This window comes from Coptis chinensis, chromosome 7, assembly GCF_015680905.1.
Source record: "Coptis chinensis isolate HL-2020 chromosome 7, ASM1568090v1, whole genome shotgun sequence".
NCBI lineage: Eukaryota > Viridiplantae > Streptophyta > Magnoliopsida > Ranunculales > Ranunculaceae > Coptis > Coptis chinensis.
The window spans coordinates 27,467,891-27,490,034 of record NC_141462.1 but is presented as its reverse complement, the minus strand read 5'-3'; the positions used below and the strand labels follow the sequence as shown (position 1 = coordinate 27,490,034).

At 37.6% G+C, this 22,144-nt stretch overlaps 2 protein-coding genes across 7 annotated transcripts; both read left to right on the top strand.

Moving 5' to 3' along the window:
- Positions 1–224: 224 nt before the first annotated feature.
- On the top strand, positions 225–8,672 carry LOC147486900 (scarecrow-like transcription factor 11 (SCL11)). Of its 2 annotated transcripts, XM_086570462.1 has the most exons (6): positions 225–381; positions 452–546; positions 5,593–5,674; positions 5,777–5,856; positions 6,014–6,296; positions 8,209–8,672. In XM_086570462.1, exons 1-5 carry the CDS (start codon positions 340–342, stop codon positions 6,273–6,275), a joined length of 561 nt encoding a protein of 186 aa, XP_086426588.1. In that variant the 5' UTR covers positions 225–339; the 3' UTR covers positions 6,276–6,296; positions 8,209–8,672. The 2 variants fall into 2 exon arrangements, with proteins under 2 accessions (XP_086426588.1, XP_086426587.1); XM_086570461.1 differs by lacking the exon at positions 8,209–8,672 and having other exon boundaries at positions 6,014–6,514.
- Positions 8,673–9,545: 873 nt separating this feature from the next.
- On the top strand, positions 9,546–21,572 carry LOC147486899 (membrane protein insertion efficiency factor). Of its 5 annotated transcripts, none has more exons than XM_086570465.1 (6): positions 9,550–9,711; positions 9,788–9,854; positions 9,928–9,996; positions 16,333–16,473; positions 16,603–16,689; positions 21,488–21,572. In XM_086570465.1, exons 1-5 carry the CDS (start codon positions 9,583–9,585, stop codon positions 16,662–16,664), a joined length of 468 nt encoding a protein of 155 aa, XP_086426591.1. In that variant the 5' UTR covers positions 9,550–9,582; the 3' UTR covers positions 16,665–16,689; positions 21,488–21,572. The 5 variants fall into 5 exon arrangements, with proteins under 5 accessions (XP_086426594.1, XP_086426591.1, XP_086426592.1 ...); XM_086570466.1 differs by lacking the exon at positions 21,488–21,572 and adding an exon at positions 17,193–17,775; XM_086570464.1 differs by lacking the exon at positions 21,488–21,572 and adding an exon at positions 17,684–18,160 and having other exon boundaries at positions 9,551–9,711.
- The last annotated feature ends 572 nt before the right edge of the window (positions 21,573–22,144 follow it).

The window sequence follows — 22,144 nt, the reverse complement described above, 5'->3', positions numbered from 1 at the left end:
AATGGGCTAACCATCAGCAACAAGAGTGTCAACTGCCACAATGCCTACTGACAAACAATGTTATGCCTGTAGTCATGTAGCTTTTTTAAGCTATCTATCTATCTATCTATCTATATATATATATAAAAGGTATTATCGAAAAAAAAAAAAAAAAAAAAAGCTAAAATCAAGTAAGATGATAAATAGAGTAGGGCCCACGGGCTTAGTGCCAAGGCCTTGAGTCTCGGGTTCACTTAGCCAATTTGGTGCAGCACACGTGTGACCTAAACAATCTTCTTCTCAAAACGCAAAAACCCTTTATTTGAGTTCCGTCCTGAAAACTGAGACAAATCGTAAGAAATGGCGAAGCGTGAGCTGTCAAGCACTTTAAAGAACTTGAAGGTAACTAACTTGTTCAATTGATTCTGTTACTATTATTACAAGTTGTTGAATTTGTCTGTTTGTTTTTTAGTTCATGCAAAGGGCAGTTCAAAAAGAAGAGAAAACTAAGAAAGAAGAAGAAGATGATGTCAACCCCTCTTCTTCAAATACCCAAATTAGAAAATGGTATTTTTAATTCTCTTTCAAATTTCTTCATTTAGAATTTAGTCTCTTGTTTTAAGTTTAACTATTGGTCTCATTATGATTATATGACTTGTTTGTATTCAAGAGTTGTTGTCTCGAGTGGGCAGTGTGGTACTGTTAGTTGTTTAGATGAATATTGAAATGTGTTTCTATTTTAGAGTCTCAAGGTCTTTGAATTGGACAGTTTATGGAGGATATTGTTGTGCAAAAGAAAGAGCGCGGTGATTGCTATACCTACTGTACAAATGGAGTAGATATATTAGATAATTCATACTATTATCTAGGAAACATTGCCTCAAGTTTAAGCGTTGTAATGAGGAACTGAACCATAGAGCTATATTGAAGCTCAATTTCCATTTGTTTCTTCAGTGACCAGAGTGTATGGAAATCGATAGTCAAAATCAAAGTCTCGATGATAACATCATACTCATATCTGAATTGAGCAATGTGTTTGGGCTGAAATTCCATTGTTTCGACTTTCGAATCACATGTGCATACATTTTTATTTAGAATTGATACTTTTTATTAGATTTTTAACATGTCTTTTGAAGATGGTTTTATTAAAGTCTAATGTTATTAAGATTTAAGAGTGTTTGTGTCAAATCCATCTTTTTTATAGAGTTGTCTATGTGGAAAGTGTTTGGGGTCTTTAGACTATAAATAAAGGATTGGAATAGTTGGGATCATTTAGATTGGATCTAATCAGATTGGAGACATTCCAGTTTGTATTCCCGTTGTTCCCATATTTCTCTTTGTTGTAATCAACTAGTCAATCAGTACCCATTGATCAGCATCAACAATTTTGATAGATAGTTGTCTCAGTCAGTCGTGCTTATGTTCATAGTGCTCAGGGGGATTATTCTCGAGTCTAGTGTCTAACAAGTCTACCAACTCACTGACTCTAGGAAGTTCTTTCTCAAAAACGTCCACCTGAAAAAGAGATTCGAAGACCGAATTGCATCCATCAAAGCCACATGTTACTGAACCGTAATCCTTTGTTGTTCAAACCTCAAACAAGTCATCAATATCTGTTTTGGAGGCCTCTGGGATGCCCTCCTGTCCTCCCAAAACAATACATTTGAGCCATCACAAAATCTCCATATCCTTTTACACATCAAAGAATTGTTAACCGTTTTTTGAAGCACCATATACAAGACCACCAATCTCAATAGCATTGTGCAGTACAATTGGGAGAGTGTGAGTGACAGTCTAGATGATTGAAGATTTGATGTGCAGGTATACTTCACGTCTCCTACACGCCTTTGACACATTTCTCTGTGCCCCCAACACACCTTACTGAGCGCCCATTAATTTATTTAAGAATTGAGCATTTCTATTCCATCTATTCAAACTAGTGAAGGTATAAAAGGAATTAACAGTGTGAACACAACACATTTTGTTTGATTCCATGAGGATTTTTGCCTTTATTCAATTTGCAAGAATAGAAACGTATTTATAGAGAGTGAAATTATTCCTCTATGTTTTATCACCATTGTGCCTTTGGCATCTCAATTGTGTAAGAGAATAACCTAAAAAGACACACTCAACAGCTCGTGGTGCGATCTTATTAGCATTATAATCACTGATATGCGGATAACAAGCACAGCTAAAGGTGTGGAGATCTGAGTAAGAGGGTGAGTGACCAAAAAGCCGAGCATAGGGAGTGGTCCACTGAAGGAGAGGGGAGGGAAACGGCCTCTACCCAAAGGTTGAGAGGGACATGAGCAGTGGCAAGAAGAGTACGGGCCATGTCAGCAATGTGACGATGCTTACGTTCAGCTAAACCATTCTGTTCTGGTGTGTGAGGACAAGAAAGTCTATGATGAATACCCATTTGTCGGCAATAGGTGCCAAATGGATTATTAACATACTCGCCACCACCAACACTTTGAAAGTATTTGACTCTAGTGTTAAAGATATTTTGAACACAATTATGGAAGGTTTGAAAGTGAGTGAGTACTTCATGCTTGTGTTTCATAGGAAATATCCAAGTATAATGAGTGTAGTCATCAGTGAATAAAACATAATAACGAAAGCCAGAAACAGAAACTACTGGAGACATCCATACATCACTGTGAACAAGTGAGAAGGGAAATGTGGCACTTATTTCATTACTATTCTTAAAAGGAAGGTGTGTGGATTTACCCAAAACACAACCTTTACAAAAGGAGTGTTTAAGCTGAAAATCAGAACTTAACAATTTGTTACTACCTAAGAAAGAAAGCACTTTGGTATTGAGATGACCAAGGCTATTGTGCCAAGTTGTAGATGAAAGAGCAGCTAAAGCAGTGGAATTTGATGGTGCAAGTGGAAGTGGGTATAAACCATCTTTACATGGGCCCTGAAATAGAGGAACACCAGAAGATAAATCAGTAATGTAATAGCCATGTGGAGTGAAGTGAAAGCTGACATTGTTGTCGTGAGTAAATTTAGCAACAGAAAGCAAGTTTTTGGTAATGGCAGGAACATGGTAGACATTGTGAAGGCTAACCTTACGTGTACCTAGAGCAATAGGAATGCTACCAGTGTTTTGAATGCTAAGAGAAGATCCATTACCGAGAGTGACATAATCATTACCACTATAAGGAGCATGATACTGCAAGAGGTCTGAGTTGCCTGTCATATGATGTGTAGCTCCAGTGTCAGGATACCAATTAGGATCAACTTGTGGCGTCATCTGGCATGCCATGGAGGGGTACTGAGGCTGGCCGAATTGTGGGAGGAACTGTGGACCAGCAAGTATACCAGGCTGTGGGACGGTCTGTATTCCAGCGAAGGCAGGCTGAAGAGAAACGGGAGGGGAGGAGTAACGCCTACATGCAGGTGTGGTATGACCGGGTTGGCCACAATGCTGGCATATAACTGGATATGCACCTAAGATTCCAGGACCTGGAGGGCGGTACTCGGAACTCTGGTAAGACTGCTGAGAGTAGTTATGACCTCGTTGATTCTTGTTGTTTCGCTTCTTTCCCTTGTGCCAATTTTGCTGAGTTTGAGGAGGACGGGGCTGAAGGGCAGCTGTAGAAGGATTGTAGGATAAAAATGCTGCCGGTGTAGGAGTAGGAGTTGAGTCGGTAATCTGAGTCTCGTAAGTGAGAAGGCGTGCCCGTAGATCCTCATACTCCGGAAGTTCCCCACCATTGAGAATAGTAGTCACAGTGGTGTGAAATTCTGATCCTAATCCACGCATAATATTTGTGACCAGTTCCCTATTATGAACCGGTTGACCAATTGCTGCCAATGAGTCGCTGAGAGTCTTTGCTTCTTGCATGTATTGGGAGACAGTTTGAGTCCCACGAGAAAGAGAATAGAGTTGGAATCGCATATTAGCTGCATTGGCTGTGGACTGTTGAGCAAAATGGCGCCGAAGTGAACTCCATACAGCTTGTGAGGTGGTGATGTCACTTAAGAGAGCCAACATACTCTGCGTCAAAGTAGAGGTAATGTAGCTAATGATCAGCTGGTCTGTCTGGAACCATTGCATAAAGGCAGGATTAGCAATGGTGGTGCCCTCGGTAGAACCAGTAAGGGTACGAGGTGGTGTAGGATGAGAGCCATCCACATATTTCATGAAGTCATGACCATACAAAAATGGCTCCATTTGGCGCAACCAAGTGATGTAGTTGTCACCGGATAACTTCAGAAAATGACCAACATTTGGTGCCGAAAGAGAGACATGGTGTCCAGTAGAGACGGAGATATTAGGAGTCCCCAAAGAAGAGCCGGAAAGGGTGGATTCCACTGACCCAGTTGAGGCTGAGGAAAGGGTGCTGTTAGAAGCCATGGGATTTGATTCCTGATTCTTTTTGAACTTTCTTCAAACAGTTCTCTACAGTTTGTTTGTTTGTTTGTTTGTTTTTGTTTTTTTTTTTTTTTTTGCAACAAACCAGAAAACCAGAACTAACAAGAAGATTTCTGGAAAACAAGAAGAAGAAGAACAAACAGATGAATGAAAGAGGAAACTACCACTAAAGAGAAGAAGGAGAAACTTAAGAGACAGAGGAGAAACGACGGCGGAAGCTAGGGTTTGAGAACCTAGTCTCTTGATACCATGTAAGAGAATAAATCTGAGAGAAAATAATGAATGAATTTATTCTTCTCCGTGAGGTATATATATAATACTTACATTACATAAGTTGACATGTGCATGGCATGTGCCGACTATACTATCTATATATATATATATATCACAAATACCATATAAATGAATATACTAAAGGGATGCTTTTACAAATTGCACATCCGTTTGGGTGGATTTTGTTTGAGAAAATCCTAACACATTTTTATGTATTACACTAATTTGCATTGGAACGGATAGTGTGTTCTTATCCGACACAGATATGAAGTGTCTGACATGGTGATATATCAAAATTGAGGTATATGAGTATATCACATATGATATGTGTCTGATATGTATCCGACACTTACACGTGTTTATGTGTCTGACCCGGATTATTTTCAAAATATGGCTTGTCCGTGTAACATAGGTATTACATCTCGAAAACTGTCAAAAATTCTCATATACAAAATCATATTCCAATAAAATCTTGAAGGAAGGTTTTTATGAGATTGCAGTTACAGTGGTCATGCTTTAGGAGTTCAGTATCTTACTACTCACTAGAATTGGTGCATTATGACTTACAAATTCAGTGATAACTCATAAGTCAATTGAATGTTATCATGCGCCAATGTTATTAGTTAACATTCCCATGGTGATGTTTTATTGCTATCAGTTGTAGTTTACATTTAAAATATGTATTAGTGCATTACTATCATGAATAAATGTTTGAACTTACTCTGTCTTGTACTCAAAATATGGGAGAACCTTCAACCAGTATTCAAATTTCTTTTCTAAATTGTTTCTTCATCCCCGTTATTGTTACATATTATATGTATATCTTCTATTTCTTGATTTAGCCTGCTGTGACATTGCTACTAAGCAATGGCCTAAAGCTATATATATAGTGCATAAGTTAATAAGAGTGTACACCATAAATCACATCTGCTTCTTCTTACGTCTTATTGCAGCATAGTCATAATGGAAGGAAATCCTCATCCTGGAGCAGTAAAAGGAAGAATGTCATTTCAAAGTTTCAATCCTTCGATTGATGTGAGTATGAAGATCGAGTGACTTGAACTATATTTCAAGGACGATTTGCAACCTGTGCTTGTCTTGTTACTGTTGCCTCATCCCACAGTTTTTTCTTGGTAGAAATTGAATGAAGCAGCAGAAAACCCTGATCAACCGAAGGTGTCCTCCGCAAATACTGGCGATGCGAATAATTTCGAGAGGTAGGTACTTGGACTTCATGGTAATATCCTGATTAAACTGGTCTAAGCACAGACAGCTTTGTTACATAACTGTTTCTTTATCTTTACCAATTACATGGAAGACTTGCATTGGATACGTGAAGAGTATAGTTCTAACTTTTGTGCTAATCTTGTACAGAGAAAATGGTTCTTCATGTATAGGACCAGATGGCTCAAACGGGTTTAAAGCTGAAAGTGAGTATAACGGGGACCTTAAAAGAAAAAATCCTGAAAGTGTTACTGAAGTCCTATATCCTAATAAGTCACCAAAAACTGCAAGTAGAGAAGGTGATCAACGATCTTCTCCAAATAACAGAAATGGCTCTTATAAGCAGAAAAAGCATGAAAAGCTGGACTTTAATGTTCTAAGACGGCCAAATGTTGAAAACAGAAAGGCATAAAACCACTTACCATGGTAACAGGTATAAGTTTCTCTGTTGTGCTGTTCTTGTTTTCGTCAGGTTTAGGGTTTGTGCAATTATGTTGTTTTTTGGCTTAGCTTTTATGCAATTATGTAGTTCTATTTGTTTTCAGATTTGAAAATTTAGAATCTAGCTTACAATGGTACTACACGTGATCATACCTATGTCACCAGTATTGTCTTTTTTTTAATTGTTCTAGTAAGTCATTTACTTCCCAATTGTTGAGTGCTGTTTTTTTTTTTTTTTTACCTCTCTTTTGAGAAAAATACACTTGACTGAAAGTGGCAAAGACATTGATTACCGTACTACAGAATTGCCCAAAATATCACAATATGTTGCGACATCTTCTGAAAGTTGAGATCAACATTTTTAATTGTGCCCAGAATCACAAGGGATCAGCATGTTAATTTTTCTTCAACTGCACTGCTGAGCAAATGGGCTGCCTCTTGGATATGACATGGGCAAGTCTGGCTTAACTTTTCTGCCTGGAAAACTGAAATTCATATATGATCTGGGGTGAAAGGGCTAGACTAAGTTTGACAGGGGTGCAGTTGTTGGGTTCATTGTTGGCTATCACCTAGTTGCCAATGAACATTAGGAGCTAAGTTTGGCATGGATGACACACGGAATTCAGTTGGCATATAGTCCTGAAGTTTATTGTTTTCAGAGGGAGCATCATATACATTTTTCAGGGACATGTATCTGCTGTCTAATGAAGAAAGGGAACTTAGAAACACTTGCATGCTAGTTGGAACAGAGATTAGTAATTAAAAATAGTTAGAATAGAGGAAGTAGTGAAAAAGAGAGAGAATGGAATGGTTCCTGCTTTAGACCTGTAATTTGTGAGGGAGATTAGATAGTGGTCGCAATGGGTCGGGTTCGTGTCGTATCATATTCGGGTCACGTGTTAGGAGAGTAAATCCAAACCCAACCTAATTACTAATCGTGTCGAGTTTGTCAAACCCAAACCCAACCTGGCTATATAACGGGACAACGGGTTACCCAACGGGTGACCCACTAAGCCAACGGGTCAGTTTCGGATCAGATTCACAGATAACATGTATGCAAAATATTTAGTATTTCACGATTTTATGTATATATATATATACTTAATAAACATTCATAATTCAATTACATATTAATGAAAATTGAATAACGAAACATATATTTATGGAATGAATCAATATGACTATTAATCCTTCTCTTTTTAGTCGTTTATTTCAAGTAGTCGGTAAAACCTTTGGGCGATGAAACCATAGGTCTGGGAACTTGAACCCTGCCGGCATGAAAGAGTTACTGATCTCATTTAAAATAGGTTTGCCAATATATATATCTTTAAAAATAGGGAAACTTATCGTAAAACAGATTATACATGTCATGGGTTGATGACCAGATCCATTAGACCCGAGAACTAATCGGGTATACTAACGGGTTAATATATGTGGCCCAACCCATTTATTTGACAGGTTTGGCAGGTCGACCCTTAAATGACCCAAAAGCTTTTTTTTTCCACCCGAACCAGCTAATTTCGTGTCGGGTTATCAAGTCGTGTACAAAACTGCCACCTCTAAGATTAGATAGCGGAAATACTAACGGGTTGCCCGTTTAACGAGTGATCACCGTGAATGGAAACTAATGCAAATTGCTAAGAAACATTCATTTTCAGGAAGGAATATATATAATACGTAGAGACGCCCCATTTGGACACCCCTCTACCCAAATTCAAACATTAACCAGGGAATAATAGCCGACTTATGGATGTCTTACCCCCTAATCAAGGAGAGCATCCCGTGCAAAATATGTGAGTCCATTCTGGTTTGGAGGACGACTGCTAGGTTTTTTATTTTTAGCTTCATATTCAATTGGTAAATTTTGTTTTTACAAGATTTGGCTAATAACATTTTAATGGCAGTGGCAGTGCATCTCTTAGGGGCCATTTGGTTTTTCTTTGAATCTGATTGGTTAAGTGTTAAAGTTTGCCTTATAGTGCATGGCTATAAGATCGACTTGATTATGCAATAGTTTGACAAGCATATAATGGATGGTTTGATCAACTTGTTTTTGGAGCTGGTTCCAGTCACAGTTTAGAAAAAATTCATCAACAAATGAGAGGAAGATCAGTGGAAATCAGTGGATTTTTTCGTACCAAAACTTGTGATATTGTTACCGTATTTGATCTTTACTGACAGAAGACAAAGAAAGTTCTTTGATAAAGTGAAAGAGGCAACCTCTTGTACAGTTGCATTATTCCCTCCTGAAGCAGATTGCGTAGTGGTAGCCTTTTCCCATTTTTATAGCTGGGATTCTTGTGTTTTGCTTTTGCGACTGTTAAACGTCCAAGTTCTTGAGAAATTTCCCCACATAAGCTGTTCATTAGTACAATTCTCCAAATAAAGCTCTCTATGGAAGACAGTAAAACTATAAACAATAATGGCTCTTCAGGTTCCCCACCAAATGGTGTAGTGTTTGAGAGGCCATCGTGATTCTAGAGCTGGAATGCAGGATGCTATACGCCATACAGCCAGGTGATTATTCAAGCTGACTCTACACACTAAAATGTTCAAGGTGATGCTCCCTGCTTTCCCCCTATTATATGGACAGGACGAGATCTGCCAAAAGTAGGTAAAATATTATGGGACTAGTAACAGATAAAGTGATAAACCATCCTTTTCCTCAATTTTTGATGAGATTTACTTAATAACACGTGCAACATTTCATGCCGATACAATATGCATTTTCACCTTTAAAGCAGGTTCAAAACTAACAAAAAGAAGCCGATCCTATATGCATTTTCGCCATTAAAGCAGGTTCAAAACTAACAAAAAGAAGGGGTAGTAAAAAATGATGGAAGATGATTAATTCTGATGCATTTCTAATTTTTCCAAATTCTAACAATATGTATGGGCTTTAATTAGTAGTAAGATCTCTTTCTTTTAGGCTTGTTACAAGGTTGATTTGGGCCAAGCGTACATGGACCATGTATATATAAATTCCTTTGCAGCCACAAGGTTTACTATCCGCAATAACCAATGTCACAACATCAATGATCAATAGTCAAATCTAAACAAAGAATCCAAGCATCTAAGCAAGCTACTAGATGTCTAGCTCTGGTCGATCCAGTCAAGTAACCCGATATCATGCAATGCTACCTTAAATGGGCTTGTTTTGTGGACTAGTAGATTTAGTTAATGGACAGGCCCATGGTTTAGGCCCTTTAAAAATGTCGTCGGGTATATATATAGTAGAACCAAATTACCCGCCAATAGCAAGTAAAAAATAAAATAAAATGACGGTACTCATTTCATCATCACACTCATTTTGGCAGCTTAAACCCCAAAAAAACCCTTCACAACTAACTTGTGTTATTAAAACCAGTCAACGGACGAAGCTCTTCTTCCCAGCATCTTCGAAACCCGTAATCCTCTCTCTCTTTTTCTAGTGTCTTTGTTTCAAATTTACAATATCAGTTTTCTAAGTGTGTTCAGTTGCAGGGACGGAGATCACTGCTAATTGTTAATGTAAAAGATAAAGATCCAGTGGAGCAGATACCCATTCGAGGTAGTATGAGCCAGTTTTCTATTCTTGTTTTGTTTTTGGTTTTTGGAATGTCGTTTATTTGTTTGTTTGTTAGATAATGAGGAAGAAGAAGTAAATAATGTGGGTGTTAAAGCTGCTCTTTCTATGCTCAAGTTCTACAAGAGTGAGTTTTTTTTTTTCTCATATTTTCATATTAAAATAAGGCGTCCAATAATTTCAATGTAGAGTCTGTGTTAGCAAATAAACCATTCCAATGTCTTACTGACAAGATGGCATATTGAAATTGGTCCAATTGCTTTATTTGTAGTCACGTGCACTCCTTTTTGCCCGCGTAAATCAATCTGGCTGGTAAATAATAGATTGAGATTTTTAGATATTTTTAGACTTGATACTTGGAGTTATCATTGAGGAAAAGTGACCAAGTAGTGTGGATGTTCACACAAATACCCTCATAACATGGAAATTTTGTTGATGTTTCTTTCTACACACATCAAGGACAAGTATGACCACTAAATGAATTTTCACATTGTTTCGAGGATATGGAAGTCAAAGATTGTCAATATAATTTGAGTAAAGGAGATGATCTTACACCAAGTCTTTGTGGTTTTCTGTAATGCATATACATTACAAAGGGATTTTTTTTTTTTTTTATTTAAAAACTATTTCATGAGATAGGTGGAGGAGCCTACTATTAAACATCTTACCACCCTCAAGAGTAGTTTCGATAGGAAAATTTACATAGGGAGGGTGTTGGTGATATCACCTAGATTCGGAAGAACAGGTCATGAAAAGCTTTTCGAGGAAATGCATGGAAATAACACTAGGGATTGTGGCATAGAGCAAACAATGGCACTTGATTTAAATAATAATCAGCTTATCGTAGAGAGGGAACATGAAAATGCTCGTGTTGCAGGTGCCGACTAGCAAAGTCGGTAAAACCTTTGGGTGATGATACTGTAGAAAGTAATTTAGGAAAAAGTTCAGTGAATGAGAGAGCTCATCACTTATATTTATAGAATCATAATAGAAACCCTAAAAAGGGTAATAAAATAATTACAGAGGTAATATAGGAAAAATACTATAATAGTCCTGCTAACACTCCCCCTCAAGCTGGACTATGGATATCACACATACCCAAAATTGGACAAAACCTCTCGAAAATAGTCTACTACTAACCGCCCAGAAGAAAGTTCGCAAAATTTCGCGAGACGTCGGAACATATAAAGCACAAATCTGTCCAGAAGTCACTTTCTCACGTAGAAAGTACCGATCAACCTCTATATGTCTAGTACGATCATGTTGCACAGGATTAACTAAAATGCTAAGAGCAGACTTGTTGTCACAGTAATGCGTCATCAGAAGAGAGACATGTAGATGAAGGTCACATGCACCTTGGGCCATCGCCCTGTACTCTGCTTCGGCACTGGACCTAGAAACAACATCTTGTTTCTTACTCCGCCATGTAACCAAATTACCACCAATAGTGGTGCAATACCCAGAAGTAGATCGACGATCAGATCTACAACTTGCATAGTTAGCATCAGTCCACGCCTCGACCCGAGAATGACCATTATCTCGAAACAAAAGGCCACGTCCAGGACATCCTTTGAGATAACGAAGCACACGAATAGCTGCTTGAAGATGAGGAAGGCGCGGCTTGTGCATAAATTGACTAAGAACTCCAACCACATATGTAATATCATGACGGGTAAAAGAAAGATAGAGGAGCTTCCCAAGAAGCCGCTGATACTGACCAATATTGTCCAACAACTCCCCATCATAGTCGGCTAGGTGATGGTTCTGTTCAATAGGTGTCTCAGCAGGACGACATGCAAGTTGTCCTGAAGCAGAGAGAAGATCAAGAATATACTTTCTCTGAGAGATAAAAATACCAGAACTAGAACGAGCAACCTCAATCCCAAAGAAGTGCTTAACGAGGGGGCCGATCTTTCACTGAAAGCGGGTCTTGAGATAGGATTTCAGGTCACTAATACCCTGAACATCATCGTCAGTAATAACAATATCGTCCACATAAACAAGCAATACAACAATCTTCGTACCAGAGTGTCGAAGAAACAAGGTGTGGTCAGTTTGACTCTAAACATATCCATATGTGGTCATGGCTGCAACAAATGTTTCAGCCCAAGTGCGAGGAGACTGCTTAAGCCCATAGATAGACTTTTTCAACCGGCACACCAAGCCCGAAGTAGAAGAAGAACGGAAACTAGGTGGTGAAGACATATACATCTCTTCTTGTAAAGCCCCATTGAGAAAGGCATTTTTCACATCCATCTGAAAAAGGGGCCATGACTTGGACGCAGCAAGAGAAAAAATAACTCGAACGTATTCATCTTGGCCACAGGAGTAAAGGTCTCCCGATAATCAACCCCATGAATGCAGTACCCCCGCAACCAACCCAACCTTGTACCTACTAACTATTCCATCTGGGTTTTGTTTCACCGTGAAAACCCATTTACACCCGACTGCTCTACGGCCAGGTGGAAGAGAAACCAAGACCCAAGTATTATTGACCTCTAATACATGTAATTCCTCCAACATTGCAGCCTTCCAATGAAGTGTCGGGCCACAACCGCCATTTGTGCGTGGTATATCAACCAATGAGAGAGAAACTTGAAAACATCCGTAACTAGGAGACAAACGATGATCCGAGTATAATCGGTGATAGAATAAGCTCTGATATTAGCATATCTAGGCTGGCATTCTGCAAAGACTTCTCTTCCGAACATCAATAGGTGGAGTATCAGTTCTATCAACAACCGGTAAATCAACATCAATAGTAACTGGTATAGGAGGGATAGGAGATGGCTCAATACCTGATAAAAGTGAATCAGTGGCAAGTGGTAAACCTGGAGAGCGAAGATGTCGAGGCGGTCGGTGGTGGAAGGTTGGCGCCACGGATATCGACGAGTATAGACCTGTAAAGGAGGTGAAACCAAATGTGGGACTGGAGGGGAGACTATAGGCTCTGGCTGAACACTCATCGGAAGTGGAAAAGAAATAACAACCGAATGTGAATCCTCATGAGGAAAAGGGAGTATCGGAAACCACTCCCCCTGAGATAGGACATCACCTGAAAAGAATTGAGCATGTTCGAAGAAGGTAACATCCATGGAGATGAAACAACGACGCGATGAGGGGTGATAACACCGATAACCGCCACGGTATGAGAGTAACCCGAAGAACACACATTTTCAAGGCGTGGATCTAGTTTAGAGATAGACACGGTGACTTGGGCCGAAACAAAACACACCCATAAACACGAAGGGATTTGAAAAACGAACGATCGGGATGAATAATGGAATCTGGGGTCGCGAAAGCCAAGAGAGTTCTAGATGGAGAACGGTTAATGAGATGCACCGCGTGAAGGACGACATCGGACCAAAAACGCGTGAAGGAACATTCATGCCAATCACGAGCAAGATCAAGAATATGGCCGGTTTTCTTTTCGATTTGCCATTTTTTGCTTTGGGAGTCCGAGTGTTAGAGGTTTGATGCAAAATACCATTGGCCTCGATAAACCGGCCGTCGAAGACCGTGAGAGGCAAAATCCCCACCCCCGATCGGAACGAAAGACTTTAACTATTGTACCAAACCGTAAGTATGCGAACCATTCGCGATAAAATTACGGAAGATGGAGGAGACTTCATCTTTGGATTTCATTAAATAAACCCAAGTACACCTAGAGAAATCGTCGATGAATAACACAAAATAACGAAATCCTAAAAGCGAAGTGGCCAGGGCGGGACCCCAAACATCGAGTGCACAATATCAAACAAAGGCGAAGTTTTATTACTACTTAATGGATAAGGGCTACAATGATGTTTAGCGGTTCACATGTCTCACAAGATAGACTTAACATGGATACTTTGGAAAAGAAAGATGGAAACAAATAACGTAGATACTCAAAAGAAATATGACCTGGCGGTGATGCCAACGTAACACCGGCTTTACATTTTCACTACCGGGCGAAGACTCTAACTAGAGGGCATGGGGAGAGACCCGGCCAAAACAGTCTATCCGGTACATATAAGCCACCCTCTTCCGTCCATTGCCAATCACCTGCGACACGGATCACGGAAAACACGATAAGATGGATAAAAGGTTACACTGCGGTTTACATCTTTGGTAAGTTTACTAACGAAAATAAGATTGGTGGTCAACTTGACTTGGGGACATGAAGAACATCGGGTAACAAAAATGAATTAGTGGCGGGATCTGACCACCGCCTCTACAATAGGCATTTCAGCCCTATTGGCAAGGCGAACTATCCGTTTCAAGAACTAGTTGCATAATTCCGAAAAAGAAGACATACCGGTCGTATTATCGGTGGCACCGATTGACAATCTAGGGTGAAGTCCGGATCTGAAGCACTAATTGGCGGATGCAAAATTACCTGCATGAGAAGGTCCCGGTTGAGAAGACATAGAGAGAAATTGTCGGAACCTGTTGATCTCTTCCGAAGAAAGAGCACTAGAAGCAGAAGACTCTAATGTACTAGAGTCAGCAGATAGGTGTGTTGAGGACTGAGATGTTGATCGGGGTGGTTGAAAACCAGGAGGACGACCGTGTAATTGATAACATGTTGCCTTTACATGCCCAAATCTACCACAATGATCACACTTCTTGTTTGGAGGACGAGAACTACCAGAGGCCGTTGGCAATGACAAAAGCCCAGGTAATGGTGCCCGGAAAGTTTGTGGAGGAACTGACGGTGGTGGCGGATAAGCATAACGGATCGCCATAGCGAAGTCTCGAACATGAAGACCGAGAGTATAGAGAGCCGCGGAGCTCGGCGACTCGATCGAGGAGAAGGCAATAGAATGTGCTTCCTCGAGAGTTGGGAACGGATGCTTGTCAAGTAGATGAACAACAATATACTCAAACTTCGAGTTGAGCCCAACAAGAAACTGAAATACTCGATTCTTCTCCACAATTTTTGCATAAATATCTCTGCTGCATTAGGCCCATTCAATAGAACTATCATAATGAGATAGTTCTTCCCAACCGAGTCGAAGTCTCGCGTAAATGCGCCCAAGAGATCTAGTTCCTGTTTGAAATTTCCAATCTCATTGGAAAGTTGGAAACTCCTTGCATTATTACGTCTTTGAGAATATCTTTGCCATCGAAGAGATTCCCAAATAAGATATCACGGTGTCTATAAACAAATAGCCGCCAGAAATCGTTGGTTGCATAGAATTAATCAACCAAGTCCTCACCATAGAATCATCGAGAACCACTTAGCATACTTCGGATCGGTTTAGCGGTGCCTTTTACGTGCCGGAAGAAATCCTATCTTTCCACGGCCTCCAACAAAGCGGTTTTCTGATCGTGTGCCCGAACATAGTTCAAACCATCTAGTAGCTGTGAGGTAACTTTCAAATTCGGATTATCATGAACAGGATAGAAGGACTGGACATCTTCACCCGTTCTAACCGAAGAAACAGTCGAGATAGTAAACTCATCACTATTAGTCATATCGATTAAATAATTACCTCAAAAATAATAAATAGATCGAGATTCAGATCAACACCTATCGCATCTCGCGATTGGTTATAAAAAAAAAAGGAAAGACAGAAAAGAAGAAAAAAAAATGCGGAAGCTTAGGTTGCAATCAGAACAATTTGTTTTAATGGTTCTGATACCATGTAGAAAGGAATTTAGGGAAAAGTTCAGTGAATGAGAGAGCTCATCACTTATATTTATAGAATCATAATAGAAACCCTAGAAAGGGTAATAAAGTAATTACAGAGGTAATATAGGAAAAATACTATAATAGTCCTGCTAACAGATACCAGAGGTCTGGGGATCGAACCCCGCCAGCATCAAAGAGTTACTGATCTCATTTAAAACAGGTTTGCCAATAAAAAAAAAAAAAAATGCTCATGTTGACTAACCGAATGTCTTGCTAGAGATGGCATATTTGCTAGTGATAGGGTAGAAATTTGGGGCCTTTGGAGCTTGAATTTTGGGTCTCCATAGGGGTGTAAGTTAACATTTAAGGAGCTTTGTGGAACTGCAGGAGTTCTTGGGAGCTTTCTAGTCCTCTAGTGCACTGGTTGCACCCTGTAAGTGAGATTCTCTCTCACACTTGTACCCCATATGCATCCAAATCAATAAAATTTACGTATCCAAATAAAAAGGGAGGTTGGTGAATTTCTTCACGGAAGTTCTTGAGGGTGGTAATACTTTCCTTGTATAAACAGGATGTACCAGAGGAAAGACTTCATGCGAGTAGACACACCCTTACTCTTTAAAGCAGCTATTACATCTCAATGTTTGACTTATCTAGTGAACCAAGCAGGGAATCTATCACTATAAAGGATAATTAGCAGCCCAATGATCATTGTTCACTCGTCTTTTTCTGAAGAAGTTTGAAATATGCAAACATGCACAGAAATTTAAAAGAATTTGATAGAAGAAAAGAAAAAAAAGGAAGACAAAGCTGCGGATAGTGATCTCAAATTTTGTTTGCATGCAGGGGAAATCTCACCACTGATGCCAAACAGTTGTCGGTATGTCCCAACTTGCAGCGAGTACTCTATGGAAGCGTACAAAAGATATGGAGTTGCTAAGGGGACCATCTTGACAGCTTGGCGTCTTTGTCGTTGCAATCCCCTAGGTAATATTTGCATTCTATTGTCATAAGTGTCATACGAGTATGTTATTTGTTATCTTTGATCTAAAGTTAGATTGAATCTTGTTGCCGATAATTTTGCCCCAGATTAATTAGAGTTCTTTCAATTTTTAGGTGGGTCAGGATTTGATCCTCCGAGGTGGTTTGATGAGGGAAAAATCCCTCCTGAACAATAAGAGGTTCCAATTTCTAGCTGTGGAAGTAAGTATATTCCTTTTCCTATTGTTATGTTGTACTCTCACTTTTCAGTTAATCTTGGTTTGATTATAGTGTTAGTTATCAAATTGCATGCTACAACGTACATCATAATATGGGTTCTTGAAGTACTTGAGTTCAGTTGCTTGATTACTTCTACATTACCCCCTTCTGAGGCAATCAATTTAAATTCTCAAATTCGGGGAAGCAGAGGGAGTCTTGGACTCTTGGTCATCAAGAGAGTGGAAATGTGAACCTCTTGGGGCTTTCTAATTGCCACAACTTTTGTAAACCCTACATTCACTCTCAGATCAGTTATCTCTCTTCCTCCTTTGACACTACCCGTTGAGCATGGATCAATTCTATCTAAAGTTTGCTATTTTGAATTCTCACTATGGTTGCCATTGTCCTAATATAATGTGTTGCTCGATATTTACTCTGTTTGCACTCGTCTTATTTGTTCTAAGGATATCTGATTTGATTATTTTTTGCGATGGCATTCATAAAAGACACATCCAGGAAGCCGCATGTGAACCATGATCTGGATGGTTTAATTCAAACTATGGAAGAATGAACTCCTGCATCATTAAGATGTGTTGTAATCCCTTAATCTCTCAATCTGGACACCAAATTGTCTATCCAAAACCTTTCTTAGGATGCAAAACCCAAGCCGCAAGACCCTAGAGATCTCGCTCAATCTTCTCGGTCCAACCTTTCGCTTGGAGCTGCTGAATTATATATCCCCCCTGATTTCTATCTGTTGTCTGACTTCACCTGAGTCGGTCAGTTCATCTGATTTTGATTTCTATCACTGATCGTTTTCTTCTTGTTTTGATTTCCTTTTAGACAGCTACTTTTTTGTTTCATACACCAGGCAATAATCCCTTTAACATTTCTTTTTTCACGTCGTGCAATTTGAACTGAATAGATCTTTACATACCGTCTCCAATTTGTAGTGATATGGCCTACACATAATCAACTGAATTTCTTTGCTGTCAAGGTTAACAGAATCTCTTGAAGAGCTGTCTCACAATAGTATAAATGTAACTTGTCTGTCATACGTGAATGGAGAATATATACTAGTTAAGTGTTTACTCTGCAGTTTCCTATCGGTATCCGTTGAACTCATATTACAGAACTAGAAGCAAGGAGGAACCATCAAAGGAAGGAATGAGAACCAGCTATTGTATTTGCCGAGTATGGAAGGTAGTCTAAGCTGAGTGCAGGGAAGGCACTCAGTTATGAGTAGGCGGAACCATTCTAGAGAGAGATCATAAGCAAATTCCATCCGGTAAGAATGAAGAGAGATATGCTTCATGACAACCCACTTACGTGGTACGGGCGTAATGTGCTCTAGATGTCGAGATAGTGTAAAAAACTAGTTCGTGATAACCTCGTGATCATGACATATCGTAGAACTTTACAACTCTATGGATGTTTCATCTTTATCTTTATCTTTATCTTTATATATATATAATAGCAGTCCCTTTTCGGCAAAAAAAAAAACCTTTCTTTCCCGTCCAAAAGAGAAAAGACAAATGGAGAAGTTGAAAGGAGGTTTGTTTCTCAGCTGTTGACGCTTATGGATGGATTGAAATCCCAAGCACATGTTATTGTTATGGGTTTGACATATATTGATGATTTATTTTATTTAAACGTGAATTTATAGTTGAAGGGAATAATCAGTAGCTCTATCTTATAAAATTCCTCAAGGCAGCCGTTAGTGCTTTTGGAGCCGAGGATCATCAAATTTCTTGAAAAATAATTAAATGGAAAATTAGTGTCATTGAGAGATGTGCATCCAAAATCCACATCTCTCATTCTTCCAAAATAATAATGAAAATCTTCTCTCAAGACGATTTTTTCTTCTTTCATTTGCAGCAGTAATCCATCTATAATCTATTATCTTAAATGATTATATAGTTGCCAATAATCTTACGGGTTTGGCTGGGAGCCTGGGAATGAACCTTTTAGAGAAGTTTTGATCAGTCTCGATGGTAAGGCAGTCGGTGCTGTTTATCCTTTTACTGCTATATGGGATAGAGTTAGATGAGTTATCTGCATAGGGATTAAGAAAAAATAGGAGAAAAAAAAAATAGTAAGTAAGTCCCAATTAATTATGTTTCCTTTATATACTAAATTTAGTTTCAAGAGTCTTAATTAATTATGTTTCTTGTTTTCTAATCTATACACATCCAAACAAAGAATAATAATTATATAATAGCAAATTTCTCTTTTTAAATTTAAAATAATTGTTTCATTTGGCCTTTTAGGCTCAAGTGGGGCTATCCACATAAAACTTGCAAATGGGGATTAAGAAAAAATAGGAGAAAAAAAAAATAGTAAGTAAGAGTCTCAATTAATTATGTTTTCTTTATATATTAAATCTTTTTTCAAGAATCCTAATTAATTATGTTTCTTGTTTTCTAATCTATATACATCCAAACAAAGAATAATAATGATTACAGGAGAGACTCTCTTCTTTAAGAGTCATAATTAATTATGTTTTATGTTCCTAATTTATACACATCCAAACAAAGAATAATAAAGATTATAGGAGAGACTATTCAAATTAAGAGAAAAAAATTGCTGATAAAAAAGCTAGAGAAACAAGTTGCGAGAAAAAAACTAAATAGGAATTAAAAGTCTCAATTCTTGAACTTCTAAGTATCCCATATTCTCGAGTTCTTCAATTTACAACTATTGTGCTGATTTCAAAAGTCTTTTTTCTACAAGTCTTTTTTCTCTACCTCCCCAGTATGTGCTGATTTCAAAAGTCTTATTTCTTTTGATTTGTGTTTACCATAAAATTTGGAGTGTTAAGGGAGAAAGTAATGCAGGTCTAACATTAATACGTTTGACTGTGACTTCCGAGATTGACAAACCATACATTTTACGTATATATACCAACCATAACTGTTTATTAACTCAATCGAATTCCTCATCTAGGGAGAAGGTTAAGTTATTTATTATAGTCGTCACTATCTATATACTATCCACATATTTTAGTATATTCCATAAGAACGTTAGTAAGTGGATCTAAAGCTTTAAACCTTACATGTATAGTTTTGGAGCTTTGAACTTATCTCTCATATGAGTAATTCTTTATCAATAAATTTTTTCAAGTAACTATTTTCACTCACCTAATCCTCATCTACTAGCTGTATTTTATATAATGTGTTTAAGACTTATATTTCATTTTTATGTAATTATTAGCATGTTCCATCCATGCTAACGGATAAATTTCTTTTGACATAATAATAAGATTTCAGTGCATTCTAAAGATGTAAATGTAGTTATTTATTGATGGATCTAATAATCAAGTGTTTTTTTTCCCATATTCTATATTGTTTTTATTTATTTCAATATGTGGTTGTTATTTTTTATTCTTCACTCTTAATTTCCTAAGAGCATTTTTAGACCAATTCGTGCATGGGTAAACATCAATGATTCTATCCATAATATCTTTAGAAGTTGACTCCACTTACTTGGTTATATTTGCATAATCTGATAAGTTCATGGTCGTTGTTTAAATTTTGAATGGGGTTTTTGGTGTTAGTAGTGCACTCAGGTGGGAATAAATTACTTTGTACATGTTTAAGGTTTGTGTGCTAGTTGTATATTATATTGATATCCAATCATGCATAAGGCAGATTGTTTTCATGTGTATTATTCGGTACTATTGGCGACTAATGATGAGATTGTGTTGTGACTTGGGACCAATCGACAAACCTCTTTGTTAAAGATGACAACGATGAAGAAGCTTTTTTAATTTGGGTTAACGAAGAGGCTAAGCAGACCCTAATATTTCTTATAGGAGTGACTCTTTAGGACAGATCCGGGGGAAAAGTAACTATTTGAACCAATTTTTTTTTAATCACTCACAAAGACCGGGTAGATGAAAGGTCAAATGTACTCTTGAAGTGAAATAAAAAACGGCTCGGGTAGATGAAAAGTCAAGTATACTCCTGGCGCGAAATAATAAATAGCCCGGCCCAATCGAAACGACTCGATGTATATAGTATGAACAATTATTGTTCATATCTATTTAGGGTATGAACAATCACTGTTCATATGTCAATATAATGTGTGGTCAGTAAGAAGTATGCACAATCATTGTTCATACCTCGAATTATCATTGTGACTGTTCATACCTATTTGGGGGGGGGGGGAAGGGATATGCCTCAACATAATATATCTGTAGGAACACCTATTGGAGTATGAACAATCATTGTTTATATCTATTTGGGGTATGAACAATTACTGTTCATATTTTAATATGAGTTATAAACAATCACTGTTCATAAGTTCATACCTCAATATAATGTATGATGAGTAATAACATATAATTGTTCATACATATTTAAGGTATGAACAATCATTGTTTATATCTCAATATGAGCTATTAACAATCATTGTTCATATATCAACATAGTGTATAAAGTATATTCACATATTTGGGTATGAACAATCGTTATTCATTGTTTATACCAAAACGACAAAAAAGATAAAATCAGAAAATATTTATTTCAAATCTGGACTATTTGTTCTTATGGGCTATTTTCACTCTAAAATTAGTTTTCCGGATTATTTTCACTTGAAAATTGTCCCTCAAAAATGGGCCTTGGTAGTGGAAATTATTCCTTTTGACTCTCCAAATAGTGATACTATGCGTACTCTACTTTATCATTCAGTATCACTCTCGCTAATGAAATTTTATCTTATAGATTAAGAAAAGGAAAGTCACCACGTCTTGTAACAAACTTAGTTTCTCTAAATCTTTGCTTATGTCTTGGGATTCAAGTTCAGATGAAGCACTCTGTTGTAGAGAATACTAGTTTTGGTGCATGTTGAATGTTGAAGGATGAAGAATGGAAAACAGGAAAGAATCAGTAGATATGTTTCTTCAATTCTTCCCCTTCTTAATGTGAGATCTTTTTTTAGTGTGTATATAAGAAATCAGTTTACACGAAAAGTATGCAACTGATATGTAAGCTGCCTTTATTAGTATACTCATATGCTCAATCTTTAAAAGTGCCACCACCTGGTAAATGAATAAAATTGTTAATCTGTGATATACTAATTTTTAGATTTTTTTAATGGGAGGGGTTGGATTAGACTAATTTTTTGTAGATATGATTTCATAACTATTCTAAATATTATCACAAATAATCAAAAATATAAAAAATTTATAAATTTGTATAAAAAATGGTGAAAATGAATGGTTTACAATTAGCCAAATTTTATAAATTATTAACTACATTTGATAAGTTTTGAATTTTTTGATTATTTGTGACAATGTTTAGAATAGTTAGGAAATAATATCTTAAAAAAATTAGTCTAATTCAAAACTTATAAATGTGATTTTGAATTTGTTTAAATATTAGGATAAAATATGTCCTAGAACTCCTCTTATTATTTACCAGCGGTCTCATGCAGATGGGCGTTCTGCTAGATTACT

Bases quoted from the DNA above. Each gene is read 5' to 3' on its own strand.
- LOC147486900 (XM_086570462.1), top strand. From the start codon at position 340: ATGGCGAAGCGTGAGCTGTCAAGCACTTTAAAGAACTTGAAG. The intron at 5,675-5,776 runs GTGAGTATGAAG...TTTTCTTGGTAG, and splicing joins GTTTCAATCCTTCGATTGAT to AAATTGAATGAAGCAGCAGA. The intron at 5,857-6,013 runs GTAGGTACTTGG...AATCTTGTACAG, and splicing joins GATGCGAATAATTTCGAGAG to AGAAAATGGTTCTTCATGTA.
- LOC147486899 (XM_086570465.1), top strand. From the start codon at position 9,583: ATGACGGTACTCATTTCATCATCACACTCATTTTGGCAGCTTAAACCC. The intron at 9,712-9,787 runs GTAATCCTCTCT...GTTCAGTTGCAG, and splicing joins TCCCAGCATCTTCGAAACCC to GGACGGAGATCACTGCTAAT. The intron at 9,855-9,927 runs GTAGTATGAGCC...TTTGTTTGTTAG, and splicing joins GGAGCAGATACCCATTCGAG to ATAATGAGGAAGAAGAAGTA.